This window comes from Aythya ferina (assembly GCF_964211825.1).
Source record: "Aythya ferina genome assembly, chromosome: 2".
Lineage (NCBI taxonomy): Eukaryota > Metazoa > Chordata > Aves > Anseriformes > Anatidae > Aythya > Aythya ferina.
Window position 1 is genome coordinate 27,125,180 of NC_140297.1, and position 17,176 is coordinate 27,142,355.

Genomic DNA, 17,176 nt, shown 5'->3' on the forward strand with positions numbered 1-17,176 from the left:
TTTACAGTAAGGAGTAAGATTTCCTTTAATTTCATTAAGTACCAGCACCACCATGATTATAAACTATAGTTAGCACCTCTCCATAGCTACGTGTATCTTTTGAACACTAGGCCAAGGTTCTTGGGAATTATTACAAAGACACTCAGAACAGAACAATATAGACACAACCTATCCAAATCCCACAGCCAGATACACAAATCACTAAACAGCTACAGTGAAGTTGCCATATGCTCAAAGGACCTTCACCAGTTCGCATCACTTTGCCTTATTCAAGTCCTAAAATCAGAGTTCACATTAAAATATATTAAATGACTGCAAGGCAAAAAAATACAATTGAGGCCACCACATAGGAAACAGTGCTGCTGAATAAAGTAGTTCCTTGTCCATAAAGTATTTTCCCATAAATCCCCAAATTTAGGTACAGCAGGGTGAATTTTATAGTATATTTTATAGCATACTAACCACAGAAAGCTCTCATTTCCAGTAGCATTGTCAAAACACATCTTAAAGACCATTTAAGATTTAGGTTTGCATATTCCTTTTTTTTATTATTTTTATTTTATTTTTAAAGCGGAGTGTATGCAAATTGCTTGCAGTACTTCTATTTGGGGGATTATTTCAACAGCCTATTCTTGGGCAGCTGACTTGTAATGTTTCAATGTGCGAGCAGAAGGATCAGCAGTTTTAACCCATCTTGGCATCCAGTAGTGGGGCAGCCAGCTGCTTCGTCCTGGGTAGTGCTTCTCAAAGATCTGACGGTAATAATAACTTTCTTTTGTTTTAGGAGGATTAAAAGGGTATTTCTCCGCTGCCTTTTCAAGCAGAAGGTCATCAACCTACAAAAACAGCAACATTCAAATTAAAATGCAAATACATTTCAAATTTATACAAGCCAATTTGCTGCAAATCAGAGTCATGCAAGGATTCACCACTGAATGCCTATAAGTTTAATATATATACATATACACACAAACAGATTTATTTTAGAGGCATAGGTTTCTCACAGGTGCATTTTTGCCATAGGCTCCTTTGATCTTTATGGACTATAAATAGACTATACATTTCCAGTGCTGTTAATATTTCTCTGTGTATTACATGTGATTACATGTAATTTCCTTTGGGTTAGAATCACCTTTGTTAGCTCAAAAAAATCCCCAATAACCTTCTTTTCTATCCTTCTCTTCATTGTCAATCAACTGGCACAACTTAAAGCAGTCTTTTGCCATATAAGTGGTATCCTGTTTTTTTTTTCAGCTCGGACAGAGCTGTTGACTCTGCTTGTATAACCAGGCTTCTCAGCAACAAAAGACCTGTGATGCAGAGCCAAAAGACACCTGCAGCTGTAAGCTGGCTAAGAAAGGAAGGATGAAAAGTTGCACCAGTTTAAGTAATTTCTACAGCAGCTTTCCCTGCCAACGTGCTATCTAACTCCCCACAGCCTTGAATGAAATTTGTCCCTACCACAATTGTACAGGCTCAGTAGGGGCAGCACAACACTGCTGCGTTACCCAACGACTTTCTTGTCTGCAGATACAGTAGAGAAGGAAAGTGGGATACAAGCAGTTGATGATAGGACAGACAAATACACAGAAATATGTGTAGTTGGGCCTATGGATGGGTAACAGAGCTGCAGTGTAAAATGAATTCTTAGTGATCTTGATCACTCTCAGTGATCAAACTGCCTTCATACACTAGAGATTATGCTTTGTCCAATGCAAAAATGCTGTAAATATTCAGTGGATAGCAACTCAAGGAGATGCATTAAAAAGCAAAAGGACTTAGCTGGGCATTATCTTGGAAAAAGCAAATGAAATAAAGAAGAAAGGGCATTATGAAGTCATTATACTATTCAGCCTCAGAATAAGTTCATGCAAGTGTCTTCAGCTGAAGCAGCTGCTTCAGAAATTTAGCCCAGAAATTGTGTTTGCCAACACATAATCTAATTTGCAATCCAGATACTTACATGATGCTCATTTCCTTACATAGTCATTTCTGTCAGGCTCTAGCATTACTTTGAATCTACGGTTTCAAATGCCTTTACGCAACACAGGTAGCTGGAAGACTGTTGATTAAAATTTATCTTGCTCCTCCACTGTGAAACTCAAGTTACTATCATACCCAGATTTATTCTCCCAACTAAGCCTGTGTCCTGCCTCTCCTTGGCAGCAATATCTCAACAGACTTAAATGTGAAAAACAAACAAACAAACAAACAAGTGGTACTATACCTGTTGATCAATATAGTCCTGAAGAATAGAAAACCACGATTTCTTTACTGATGTTATACCATCACTGAAAGCCTCTTTGGGTCTCCAGAGTATTTCTTTGGGAAGTAAGTTGGAGTCTTCAAAGGACTGTCTTAAAAGGTATTTTTCGATTCCATTCTGTTTTCAGAACAACAAACAATGCCATGAGCATCAGTACAATGCAGAACTGCAGTACAATGATTTAAATACTTGACTAAGAAATGGGTTCCTTTCAGAACGTCTGCTCAGAAAAGGGTTCCCAAGAGTCCAACAATCCAGCAAAAAACATTTAAGAGCATACTTGGCATTGGTCTCAAAGACTGAATTCAGCTATTCAGTCATGCTTACAAATTAGTGGATACGTGTTCTAAGCTTACATTTGGATCCAACCCTAGTTTTACATACCTTTGGGGTTCGCATTTCTGCTGGTAGAGATAAATAATAAGAAGTAAAACGATGATCCAAAAATGGGACTCTCAGTTCAAGACTAAACAGGGGAAAAAAAACAGAAATGACACTGAGTTAACCCAACACATCATCCTCTTACAAATTCCCTACCACATAAGCTTTCTTTGTCTTTCACATAAATACAAGGTTACCTGCTTTCACATGAAAGACATTTCACTTGCATATTCATGACTATCTAATTTAATTAATCGATCTAGAAAGTTACATTTATTGTCTGAATGGATTAACTACAGATCTCAGATGATTTATGATGCCATCTGCTGGACGGCTTCTAGTACAATGATTTCCAGACTACAATCTTACAGGATTTGCAACATCTGTGGTTTCATGTAAAAAATAAATACAAAACCCACACTGAACAATGCTGTTGTTCCCAGAGAACTACCAAGAACCTTCAAGTTGCTGACTGGGATTTGCATCAGCATTTGTAAAGATGTCACAGAACCAAGCAAAGATTCCCACAGTCATTTCTACAATCTACATTTGTTTGTATTTTCAAAAGACAATTAAAAGGAGCCTGTATGGTTATTAAGCTACTGCCTACTGATCCTGCAGCATTTGCACACTAAGTTCTCTCCTATGTCAGTAGCAACTATAAGAGTACAAAGCCTTCGTACTTATATTCTCTTATATATAACATGGCTTTTAAAGACACTGAAATTAGAGTAATGGAGGCAACAAATAAAATTACAAATAAAAGTATTTGGTAGAAAGAACCCTTCTCAGTATTTTCCCTTAAGAGACATTAAGCTACCTAGCCTCAAAGTCACATGGAGATTTTATACTAGACACAGAGCTGAAGCAGTGTACAGGCTGCAAGCAATTTGCTACTATGGCTCTGAAGACTGATGTTCTTCCGAGAGTAGTTTAGACCTAGACACTAAGAATAATGTCATCCTGCATCACAATATTCTGCACCATTTAGTAATTCAAACAGCAACAATTAAATTATACAATTTCCTCAATGGTGGAAGAACTTTTATGATACTTTATGAACTTCTTTTTTAGGAACTTTTTTGACAAGCTTGAGAGGTAGGCCTGTGCGAACTTCATGAAGTTCAACAGGCCCAAGCTCAAAATCCTGCACCTAGGTTGGGGCAATCCCAAGCATGAATATGTGGGTGATGACTGGATAGAGAGCAGCCCTGAGGAGAAGGACCTGGGGGTACGGGTGGACAAAAAAAAGTTAAATATGATCTGGCGATGTGCACTTGCAGCCCAGAAAGTCAACTGTATCCTGTGCTACATCAAAAGCAGCATGGCCAGCAGGGCAAGGGAGGGGATTCTCCCCCTCTGCTCTATTCTCCTAAGACCCCAGCTGGAGTGCTGCATTCAGCTCTGAGGCACCAGCACAGGACGGGCATGGACCTGTTAGAACAAGTCCAGAGGAAGGCCACAATGATGCTCAGAGGCTCAAGCACATCTCCTATGAAGACAGCCTGAGGGAGCTGGGGTTGTTCAGCCTGGAGAAGGTTCCAGGGAGACTTTGTAGCAGCCTTCCAGTACCTGAAGGGAGCCTACAGAAAAGGTGGGGAGGGACTCTTTGTCAGGGAGTGGAGTGATAGGACAAGGAGTAATGGTTTTAAACTAAAAGAGGGTAGGTTTTAGATTAGATATTCGTAAGAAATTCTTGACTCTGAGGGTGGTGAGGCACTGGCGCAGGCTGCCCAGAGAAGCTGTGGATGCCCCATCCCTGAAAGTGTTCAAGGCTAGGCTGAATGAGGCCCTGGGCAACCTGGTCTGGTAGAAGGTGTTCCTGCCCCTGACAGGGGGTTGGAAATGGATGATATTCAAGGCCCCTTCCAACCCAAAGCATTCTGTGATTCTATGATCCACTTAGGCTCTTAAATCATGCTTGGTCATCATGCAAGAGACTGTACTTTACCCATGTGCTGCAGTAGTTCTGTCTGCACGAAGTACATCAAACATGTAGAGCTCCTTCAGAAGCCTCTCACTCTCTTCTGCAGCTTCTTCAGGAGACGGCGCCTGTAACCAGACACATGTATGTAGCACGCAGATCTAATACAGCTGCAGCAAGGGAACCATTACTTGCTGTCCTGCATTTGCACTGCAGTGATCACCACACACAGACCTGTGACATACCTGAGTGAGAATTTAAACATGCCAAGCTAATCCTTGACAGCAAGCAAAAATGTATGCAACTTACACACTGTGATTCCCTTCTACTTACTTATAAAAATAATCTCTCTTCAAGCACATTACAAGGTATAATACATGCCTTTGCAAATACATTGTTGTCTACATAGAAGCTATAGTTTTGATTATCTTCATTTTCAGGCTTTCAGGAGATTATTTAGGATCTCAGAACTAGCAAAGAATATGCACAAGAAATAGTCTCAGCAAGTTTGAAGTTTAAAAGTTATTTTTGAAGTGATTAAATCAAATCCCTTGGATTTTATGCCACTTCAGGAGAAAGTCTCAATAAACATACAGCTGTACCAACTCTCAAACTTCGCACCTTTAAATCTCAGTAGAAGTTTTCTGTTGCAGGGGAGAAAAACAAGTGCAAGGGCCTGTTGAACAGTAAATGTATTTACCTTATGGAAATATATATATCCTTGTGTCAGCTCATCTGAGCCTTCTCCTGAAAAGATGACCACACTGTCTGTTTTCTTGCGTATGTACTTGGAGACAAGATACATACCTTAAAAGAAGGAGAGAGTTATTAAAATAGAGCTATAGATACATTATATACAGTACAGATTTAATTTAGCATTTTGGAAGTTTCTCTCCAACCATATGTTCTTCTGTAGCAAACAGATTCAATACACTAACATAACATGTCGTTGATACTCAAAGCCACCACTAGCCACACAAACCAAGTGCTGCAAATAGATCTAAACTGTGTACTTATACTTGGCCCTCAAAATATCACTTGAGACGTGTGTTTGTGTGTGTTCATGATCCTGGGAATGCTGGAGGATTCCCGTAGGAACACATATCGGAGTTGTTCTGTCTCAATTAGAAATTAAGCATAAGATTAATTCCAGCACAGTCCTGAACAAACTTTTTAGTTTTGGAGAACAAAAATACCAGCAAAAGCTGCTGCTTAGCTCTCTACCACTATGGATTGAACTAGACGAGGGCATTTTTTTTTTCCCTTTTTTTTAAAAAAATGTTTATTAACCAGAAGTATGTCTTACCCTCATTGCATCTTACTAAACAATTAACTTTTATAACATAAGTATTAGAGATCTGTTGAAAAGGACTTATTTTGCTGTATTTCATATTAAGCAAGAATTGCAAAGAAAGAAGGATGGCAAATGAAAAGTTGCTTTCATTCTTAAACTAACATTTTCAGTATTTCACTTAGCAAAATTCTAGCTTCTTATCCCATGCAGTTTTCAAAACTGTCTTGCCTGTTTGGTATATTAGCTTGTTTACAATGCTTTGCACTGACACAAGAGTAACTGAGTAAAATGCTGTAAGGGCATTACACAGAAGGCCTCATTAGATAAGGGTTTTTCATTCTTATCATGTTGGCAACCTTTTTTAAGGACCTGCTGATGGCTTGTAATTTCTCAGAATCAAATGTACATTAGAAGTCTACCTGACTTCAGTGTATACGTATTACTACTAGAGGGTCACAAGAAATACTTCACTTTAGTATTATTCAAGAAATGGGGTAACCATAACTGTTTGGCTATCATAACATTCAGTGACCCAGATACTGAGCCTCAAATACAGGTTATGCCTCAGACAGCCAGCAAATTTTCTCCTTTCCTCCAAGGTTCATATTTATCACAATAGAAAACTAAGACCTATAGAACTATTTTTTTTAAAATCATGTTTCTTTTTAATCCCAAAACTTCAGGAACAGCTCTGGACAACATTTATACAGTCTGTGACTTTGAAACTAATAACTCATTTTGCCTCATTGTGAGGTCACAGACAAGACTAGGGAGTCTCATTTCCCAAGTTCTACAACAGCTGAAGGAAGGATCTAGTAGATGACTACAAGGTTTTGCATAAAATTTATTCAAGCAGCATAAAGCAAAAATTGTTACTAAAAATCTTACCGATTGAAGCTCTTACTGTTGTTATGTCGTAGGTTTCCAAGGAGAAAATAACCTCCTCAATTGCCTGAATTCCCTCTTCAGAATTAAATATTACTTCATGATGTTCGCTGCCTATATGTGCTGCCACCTGTTTGCAAAAGGTTATAATAATGTATTGCATTTCAGTTAAAACATTGTTTTAAACACACCTTGTGTTTTACACACCCATTTTACACACAAACTGGAAGCATCAGCTAACTTCCTTCTGCCACAGTGAGGATGAGATGACATAAGGCCAAGAAAAGGTGACACTGGAGCAACCACTCTGACTTGCAGTGGTATGTTTGCCGAAGAGAACACAGTCTCCCTAATTACACAGTGTTCAATCGTGACTGCAACAGAACATCCAGCTGCTTGTCCAAGGCCTAACAAAATCTGCAGAGAATCTAAGTACTTTGAAATTTGCTCTGAAGAGAAAAAGCAGCTTAAAAGCCTTAACAGGCTGGATACCCAAAGTATATCCACAGTTATCCTTTCCAGTGTACAGTTTGTACATGGCTCTAAATTAAATAAAATAACAATTAAATTGCAATATTTAATATACATACAAATGTCATAGCATAGGAGCAATAGCATGGTGATAGACTGTAAAACCTAGAGGCAGAATTGGGACAACTCTGAAGGATTGTCCTGTTGGTAACAACACAGTAATAATCACAAAAAAGTCTTCCAAAAAGAAGAAAAAACGGCTAAGACTCAAGATATCTCTTTCTTAAGATTTAACTAAGCAGCAGATGTCGTACTAAATGATTTACTGCAAACTGATTTGCATCATAGCAATAAATGAATACTAATCAGCATTATAATCAATACCATATCGTGAAGTTACCACCATTAATTTACATGGTTTAACATTCAGCAGCTGCAAAGTGGAAGCCACATTTACTGTACCTTTCTGGCAGCCAGTAAATCAGGGCTGTTTTCCATTCCAATTGCGAAGGTTTGTAATGGATAATTGATGTTCATTTCTTTCATCAGTTTCAGAAGAATGGCTGCAACCAAACTGGAATCTAAGCCCCCTTTAAAAAAAAACACACAAAAAGCCACCCTGATCAACCACATTTCTGGTTAGGTGTTTGACTGTGTTTTGTTTCCCTCTAAGGGAACCAACTCTAGAAAGCTGAATCTTATGAACAGGTTTCATTTTTAAGCAACATGAATCTAAGGTAGTTCTTCTAAAACTTTACCTCTGCTTAACAAGATAATCACGTGACTTTATTGGAACATCTTCAGTAAGTTACTAGTACTTTTGATATCAAAAGCATCAATGGAAATTCTGCATTAAGACAAAAAGTATTCTAAAGTCACTGTATCACTAGAGATGTCCCTTCTCAACTCTGCTACAATTGGCTTTACTCTTCATTCCAAAACTGCTCTCCATCCTCTTCTTACCTACACATTTGATACTGAAATAATAAAACTATTTACATTTTTTGTTTTGTTGCTTGAATCAAACAGAATTAAGTAAAAGCCAAGCAAAATATTTTGTCTGACCTACAACAGAACATTCAGTCAAAGGATTCCACTCTTCCCCAATCATTTTTCAAAAGCACCTCTAACTTTTTTTAGTGAAATTAACCTTTGTAACATCAAAATTAAAAGGTTCACTAGCTAGTTCTATTACTTCTTGACCACTTCTACTTGTTGCTCCACTCTCTGAAGTACTGATCAAAGCACAGTACCTCTTCTCCCACACCTGCCTGCAGTTCTAACAAGCAGAAGGCAAAATCCTCTTCTCTGCTTCCTACACTCTGCATGTGTTTTTTCAGCTGAGTGCATCTGCATCTGTTCCCACCCTGATTCCCTTTGTAGGAATGCTTCCCTGACAAAAAACGTCTTCTCTAGAAAAAGACATGCAAAGTCTGAAGAAATAATGAGTGTAGAAATCAAACCAAGTGCTTGGGATGTGAAAATCAGGGAAATGAACACCTGAGTTTCCACTGTGAACTTGAGGAACTCCCTTTGTGATTGAAGTGCAAGCATTTCTCTAACTGTGATGCTCCAAGCATACTCAAAATTGTGAAGCATGAAGATACTCTGTTATTATATCAGCCCAGGACATTAGATACACCACAGATACACAGTGTGCATGTGGATTTGAGGAGCTGACTGTCCTCTGATTTAATATCTGAAATTTGGTTTTGAAACGAGCTTTTTGACTGAGGCTGGGAAGTTCTAGCTCTGCGTGTCTCTGTTTCGTTTATTTCCCTCCTACTTTTTATGATTGTAAGGAAATACTCCAACAGTATTTCCTGTTCAGTTCTCTCTCATTCAGATGCACACTTAATAGAGTATGTGATAAATGAATGTAATTACTGATGCTCAGTGCATGAATGAATAGCATACTAGAACTCTAGCCACAAGTACAAAGTGCTACAAAAACACAGTGAATAAGGTGTCAGTCCCATGGCTACCAAGCCTTACCTCTGCAAGACTGAGCCACCAAATCACAACATTGATCAGCTAAGTCAGAGAACAAGTTCTTGAACCACAAGCTATTACCTCACCTGAAAAAGAGTGTACTAAATAATTATGGTCCAGATGCTCCACTGCCATTTGGTAAATCAAAGGCAGTCTGGGATGGAAGCTAAAGCAAAGTAGGCGGTAACAAGACTACTTTTTCTTTTTTCTTTTATCTTTGGTTTTTCTTCGTCAAAAATGGTCAGTGTTTCAACATGACAACATCCCAGCTCTAAACCTTAAAAGCATAAGACTTTCAAGATATCTGTAAACTGGATTTTTTTTTTTTTTTTTTTTTTTTTGTCACAAACCACCAAGTTCTCTGTAACCAAGAAAGCAAATGAAGATTCAGATCACTTCAGATACCTCACAGCAGAACAGTCAGTTTACTTTCTTCTAACTGGTAGATGATGTGTGGAAGAGAGAAAAGACGGAATCATTGGAATTCTTGCTACTTACCTGACAAAAGACAACCAATCCTTCTGTGAGCCATCAAACGCTTTCTAACAGCATTTTCAAACAGAATACGGATGTTACTTTTCACTGTTTCAAGATCAAAGCCTGTCCAGGAAAGAACAAAAACAAACAAAAGAAACATTAACAGTTCTGCTTAAAATTAGCTGCATTATGTGATTAGGAAAAAATATAATTTGTCTGAATCTCCTTTGATAATAAGGGCATGCAAGTTCATACATCTTTGTATATAAATATCTTCAAAAATGATTCTCAACTTCCTACATCATAAACACTGTTTCAGTTCTTTCAAATAGAACATTTTAAAAAACAATTGGTTCAAGTTTCATATTGAAAGATTATGATTTTCCTCCACTTTTTAATCAAAATTTTAATCAAAATTAACAGGCAAGTGTTTTATTGTACTACCTGAAGGCAGATTTTCCACTGTATCACAAGCAGCATGGAGTGGTTCATCTTTATAACTATGAAACTTTACTAATTCTACTGATGCAACCTTGCCAGAAGGCTTCAAATCCAGCACTTCATAATGTCCCGGAAGAAATGGTTCCACTTTAGGAAATAAGGATTCTGAATGCTTTAAGTTGATAAGTCCTATAGATAAAATGGGAACAACAACAAAAGAAAGTTACAAAAAGTGTTACAGAGTTTTTAACCTAGATTGGCTAAGGCACATCTCACTCAACAACCCCACTACTAGAACTATATAAAACCATTTTCTCCAGATCTTAAATTTGGTATAAAAATATACTTCTGAGTCAAGTCTGCCCTGGTTTATGGAAAGGTAGAGGGAAAAATGCAGTGTCCTTAGGTTCCTCAGCTGCAGCATGGCTGGAGAAAGCAATGTTGGCGTGACAGTAAACACAACACTTCACTTACAGGTACTTAGAGATTAGAAAAAATTGTTAGGCCCCTACATGTGGGACAGTTAGATGTATACAATCCAGAATTGTATTCCACTGCAATCAGTGGAATAAAACAGTTAGGACACGTAGAGGCCTGAAATTTCATCTCCTTTAGCGTTTAGAGACAAGAACACCTTGAGTCTCTAAACAGTTAGTCTTTTGAAGAGACGCAGGTATAACCTCTCCTTTAGAGAGCATGGTGAGAAAACACCGCCTCTCCTATTTGTAAAATACCTAGAGATTAGAGACCTCTCATCCAGGAAGTGGTATGCCCAGCTTGCCACTATGGAGTACGATTCTGCTTCTGGCAGGTTACACGCCCAGATCTGAGCCATTTCAAGCTGAGGCTGACAGCATACAAAGGAAGTGTGATTCTACTAATTGATAAGAAGCACTTGACTCCTGTGAGCATTTCTCTGACTGAATACATGATGTCCAGGTCAAGATCTAAGATGCTTATGACAATTCAAAAGAGTTAATAACTGATTTTATGTTAAAAATTAAGTGTAGTCAAGCTAATAATGGGGTTGTAATAAAGCTATATCACTGAAGTGATTGCTTAATTAACACTGATTTACTGATTTCATAATTCATCAGTTTCAGCCTCTTCTACAATGTTGCTTAACAGAAGCCAAGAATCAGACTTGTGGCCAAAACTTATGTCCACTCCTCTTATGAAAGAGGATGTTTTGCACCTGTTCGTCACCCAGATGCTACTTGAAGAATTCTACAAAATGTTCCTAAGTTACTGTTATAGACAGACTGCCAATCCACAGTGAGTGTTACAGGATACAGTTCCTAAAATATTCACTTCCTTTCTTCCTCTCCAAGAACCAGAGATGGTACAGCTGTGGTACCACTGAGCATTACTAGTAGAGGAGTCAACTTACTTCAGAGTCTGATAATAAAAGTGATATACAACAACCATGAAAGTCCATTTTAGTCAGAGGTCATTTTAGGCAAGAAATTCACTTTTGGCATTATTTATGTAGACTGGAGAGAATTAGGTTAAAAAAAAAAAAAAAAAGGAACAGTAAAGGTGTCATCTCAAACTTTAAAGGAGTTCATCAAATAACATAAGCATCAGTAAAAAAAATATCCAAGGATGCAGGAAATTTTAGTAGGGTTTTAAAATTCGTGGCTTTTACAGATTAGCGGTTCTTATGGCATTATTTCCCAGTTCACTACAGAATACCAGGAACAAATACTAGTATCATTTACTGTGGCATAAATCTAGCCCAACTATATAGACTATATTCAACTTTGAGCCTAAGGGGTCTTAAGTTAACCCAATCTGCAAGTTATTTTGTGGATATTAAGGATAATTAAATGTCTTCAAATATTATTCTCTGTAGCTTTTTGTTTTACCAATGCATAGATTTTATACTACTAAATATAATTCATTTATCACTGAACTTACAGTTCACTTTCTCTTCACACTTAGGAGAGCCTGACAAAGAAGTTGTCTCCAATAACAACACCTAAGTTTATTTAGGCACTAAACACAACTGTTTTTACCTTTTGCCTCAGAACAGACACCCAAAAATCCATCATCGGTCAGCACCTTAAACAGTGGTCTGACTCCATAGGTATCTCTCGCCAGAAACACTTTTCTGTTTGCTGTGTCCAGAAGGATGAAAGCAAATACACCATCCAGCATGGATGCCGTTTGTTCTATTCCTCCTTTGTTGTAAAGATGAAGGATAACCTCACCATCCACCAGTGTTTGATATTCAAATCCAAACTGCTTCTGCAACTAAGAAAAGGTAAAAAGAAAAATGCAAATAAGTATTTGCAAACATTTCTTATTAACTGGGAAAAAAAACAAAACAAAACAAACAAACAAAAAAAACCACCCATGTAATTGTTTAAGATGACAACAAAGTTGTTTAAAATACAGTTCAAAGTTACACAAACATTTCTGCCAGTGAAGGAAATTAGACTTTTGTGTTCAAATTACCATCCAAGATCATCTCTCACCCAACATCGATTGACTCTGTAGTCTTAAGCAACGTTCATTATAGCAGGTTTTCAGAGAAGCATATTTGGGGATGTCAAAGTGCAAAAACACAACACTAGTTTAGCCTCCCCATCTCCACAGACAAATGGCAGGAGGAGACAAGCACTGGTTCTAAAAATCCAACTCAAAATAGGACCAGGAACAAAAGACAACAGCATTTCATGTAGTCTCAGATCTCTCAAGATACCACTTTCTTGTCAGATAATAGAGATAGAGATAGCAACATTTACTTAAGACTCTCTGCCCTCCAACACACTGACACAGTTAACATCTTTGCAGAGTAAAGTACTTCAGAAACAAACTGTGTTTGATTTGTGCAGTTACTGCAATTCTTCAGTGTGTTTTACGCACAGAGTATTTCCTTCTGCATAATCTTCCTCCATTCTTCAATCTAACCTTTTCACTTTGCCTGTGCAGGTGAAGTAGGGGAGGAAGAAATGAGTTGTCAGACTAAGTCAGACCAACTATGTATTTTGTGTTCTTGTGGTGCTACTTTTAAAGGCCCTTCAACATCTTCCAGGCACCTGGGGTGAAGATAGGGATGACAGGTTCAATAAAACACTAAAAAAAATAAATAATACTGAAGAAACCCCACATAACCAATGATTTTGCACTTTAACTTATGTTCTTTGGTTTCACTTGGTATTCATGGAACATAGAGTTGGCTCAGACTGACTCAGTATTAAAATCACTAAGCCATTGCCCTAAACAAGATGGCTGTTTTCTTCAATGATGTTTTCCCTAGGTAGGTTTCAGATATATATTTGCAGTTGAAAGCCTGAAACAAAAATTTATTTATAAAGAAAGAAGGCACCTAACCAAGGTAGCGAAAACAACTGAACAAATTCCTGCTGATGGTAATGCAAGTTTTATACAATTAAATTCCCCCTAGGTTTCTGTGTGTGACACAACTGGGAGTGATTCTTACTCCTTTCAGCAGCAGAAAAAAACAAAAAACAAACAAGACAAAACACAACACAAAACACAGTAAATACCGTAGCCTGCTGACACAACACATTTCACATACGTTTTGCCCTGCCATACACAAAATCATAGAAGCACTTAGGTTGGAAAAGACCTCCAAGATCATCAAGTCCAACCGTTAACCTAGCACTGCCAAGTCTACCACTAAGCCATGTCCCTAAGCACCACATCTACATCTATCTTTTGAGTACCTCCAGGGATGGTGACTCAACCACTTCCCTGGGCATCCTGTTCCAACGCCTCACAACCCTTTCAGTGAAGAATTTTTTTCCTAATACCCAAGCTAAACCTCCCCTGGTACAACTTGAGGCCATTTTCTCTTGTCCTATTGCTTGGGAGAAGAGACCAGCCCCCACTCTGCTACAACTTCCTTTGAGACCACTGTAGAGCCAGATACTTACAAGATTAAATAATAATAATAATCTCCTTTCTTTTCAGTCAAAGTCCCAATGACACCATTGACGGTAACCTGACTGCAAAAACGCATCGTATTAGAAGTACTGACACTTCAAAGTATTTGTAGATTTCTGATACTACCATGCTCAATTTATGATCCATTTTAGGCATTTAGTTTCAGCATGATTCAGGATCATTCAAAAACCGCAAGCCATACTATATGCTATATTGAGATGAATTAAATCACTTCCCTTTATGAGCAACACAGGCAGTGTAGACATCTCAGCACTGGGAGAGAGACACAGACAATGCTCAGCAGCAATATCACACCTATCAGGGATATTCTGACACAGGACAGAGTTGCAGCTTGTTTTGTGCCTTAGAGACTTGTTTAGGTGACTCTCAAAAACTCCACAAAGCTTCTGCCTTAAGCTGCAGACACCTAAGGACTTTGGTGGCCTACTGGAAACTTCTCCCTAGTGTTTGTTGTTGTTACAGAAACACATATGCATTCCTGTTTTAAGTTAATAACTGACAAGTCACATCTAGGTTGACATGCAGAAGTAAAAACGAAATACCTGACAGACTGGAGAAAGATCCAAAATAACTGATGTGCAAGACACTCTAAAATCATTTGCATTATGAAGAGGAATGCGGGTGAGAAAGGGGGCTTGGAATTTCCCTCCTGAAGGATTAACGAAGAATGAACCTTTGTTTTATGTTCAAACCTATAGATACAAATACTATTTCCTTTCTTGCCAATTAAAAAGGATTTTTCAATATTGAAGACTGTTTGTCACAATCTAAACCACCAAAGATTGACAGCTTATCCAGAAATTTTTCTTCCTTTTTTCTTCCTTCATCTGATAGCTTTTTTTTTTTTTTCCTGATATTTTAGTCTACCACGTTTTAAACAATTTCTGAATACCTACCAGTTTTGAAATAAAAAAAGAAAGAAACGTATGATCCCTACAACACTTACCTGTTTGAAATTGTAGATTTCTCCATTGTAACACAGCCACAGATAGGGGAACTTCTTCACCCGGATAGGCTGCATGCCATACAGCTGATCAACAACCGCGAGGCGATGGAAACCAAAACAACAGTTGGTGAATCCATTGACGTTCTCAAAACGAAATGCATCGGGACCTCTGTGTGCAATCTTCATGGCACTTAGACACTGGACAGAAAGGCACTCATCGCTTCCAAACAGGGCCCAGATACCACACATTGTGAAGCTGTTGAGTTACCTAAAAATGAAGAATGTGTTCAATTAAAGAAAACAGCATCACAGTGTTATTTAGGTTAGAAAAGACCTCCAAGATCAAGTCTAACCATCAACCTGATCTATATGCAATAGATGACACCTAGAAAGCAGAGATACAGAACCCAGGTACCAAACGTAGACTATCGGATGTTGGACTATAAAGAGAACTGATGAAAAAGGTAGCAGACTTTATTAACATAAGGTAAAACAGTTTCCCACAACGTGATAAGCAATCTTCGTCCAACTCAAGAAATTCAGTTTAAACCTGCTTTTATTTTTTGTTTGTTTGTTTGTTTGCTTGTTTTGTTTTGGTTTTTTGTTTTTCTTCATGGAGCACAAACAAAACAACTTATTTCTGGGCATTGGGTATGACCCGCTGAAGTAACATCACAGCAGCAGATCCCTTCAACTCTTTCAGAAGAGAAATGCCCTCCCATGCTGCAGCTTACCAAGGCATGAAGTAAGTAAGCCCACGGTCAGAAATCAAACAAGTCCAAGCACTTCCCCTCGCATTTAGGTACTGAGGTAAAAAGCTGTTCACCCAGTTACGCTACCTGGGCAACAACTCTTTCCATGCTCTCAGCCAACAGAACAGGCACAGACCCAGCATTTACACCAGCTGCAGAAGCCAAACAGCAGCTGAAGGCCCCAGGTGCTCCTCAGGGAGTTGGGATGTCCCAAGCGCTTCCCTGGGCCTCGGGATGCCCCAAGTGCTTCCCCCGGGGCTGGGACCCACCGGGCACTCCCCCCCGCGGGCTTGGGACCCCCTCTCCAGCCCCTTCTCCCCTTTAGCTGGGCAGGGGCTGACATTTGGCCATACAACACACCGGGTCCCACCTGGGCACGCCGGGCTCTCAGCCCGGGGAGATGTCAGGGCACGATGCCAGGCTGGGGGAGATGCCCCGCAGAGCCAGCCGCGGGGCGGGATGCCCACAGCCTGCGAGAGGCAGCTTTAATAACCGGGGAGAGGGGAAAATTTGCGCCATCAGAGAGTGCCTCCGGCCCTGCCGGGTGCCTCGGGGCAGCTAAGAGCAGCCAGCACGAGGGAAACAAACCGCTCCTGCCCCGCTCGGCTGGCTGAGGGGAGCCCATTCCCCCCGGCTCCCCCCTGAACCCCGGCAGCACGGACCCCGCGGCCGTGCCCGTGCCACCCCGCGGCCCCCGCCGAGCACGCCCGGCTCCCCAGGCACCACGCGGCAGCGGGCCCGGGCCGCGGCCGCCCCCTCCCTCCTTCCCCGGCCGGCTGCAGCCGCCGCGGGCACAGCCCGGCTCCCCTCGCTCCCGAGCCGCGATGCGGGGCAGCAGCGGCGCCGCCGGTGCCCGTCCGCCCACCAGCAGCCGCCACCGCCCCCCGGGCGCTTACGGTGTGCCGGGGAGAGCCGCTCGTCCTCGCTGCGGCGTGGGGAGGAAGAGGCGGCTCCGCGCCGTGCCAGGCAGCCAGAGCCGGCTGCCGGGCTCCTCCCCCGCCGCCTGCTGCTGAAATCCGCCGCCGGGTTTCATCATGCGGCTCCCTGCCTCCAGCCCGGCGGCCCTCGTGCGCCCCGGAGCCGCCCGGCGCGGGGCGAGGCTTCCCTCAGGCACCCGCTGCCCGGAGCTGAGCCTCCGGCCTGAGCGTGCGGCGTTTTGCTTTCTCCTGTGTTAAAACACGGCCCTGCGGGCGGTGCCGGGGCCCTTAGGTTGATACTGGCGGTGTGCAGCCATCGGAGATCGCCGCGTGGTTGCCCGAAAGCCGCTTTATTTCGCTCGGAAGAGGGAGCGCTTACAAAGCTGATCCCGTCAGAAGCGTTCGCTGAGGGGGGAACTCGGTCTTGAATAAAAGGTGCTATGGGTAAAGGCGTTTTGGTCCTGATCTCACAGGACCTGAGCTTCATTAAGGGG

General features: G+C 40.5%; 1 protein-coding gene across 1 annotated transcript; it reads right to left on the reverse strand.

Annotated features, from left to right (window-relative positions):
* Positions 1-521: 521 nt before the first annotated feature.
* On the reverse strand, positions 522-16,792 carry ASNS (asparagine synthetase (glutamine-hydrolyzing)). The gene is made up of 12 exons (XM_084507909.1): positions 16,662-16,792; positions 15,014-15,281; positions 12,150-12,387; positions 10,135-10,320; positions 9,712-9,813; positions 7,684-7,811; positions 6,754-6,880; positions 5,272-5,378; positions 4,599-4,699; positions 2,651-2,732; positions 2,228-2,383; positions 522-836 (listed from the first exon to the last, which is right to left on the reverse strand). Exons 2-12 carry the CDS (start codon positions 15,260-15,262, stop codon positions 627-629), a joined length of 1,686 nt encoding a protein of 561 aa, XP_084364035.1. The 5' UTR covers positions 15,263-15,281; positions 16,662-16,792; the 3' UTR covers positions 522-626.
* Between the last annotated feature and the right edge of the window lie 384 nt (positions 16,793-17,176).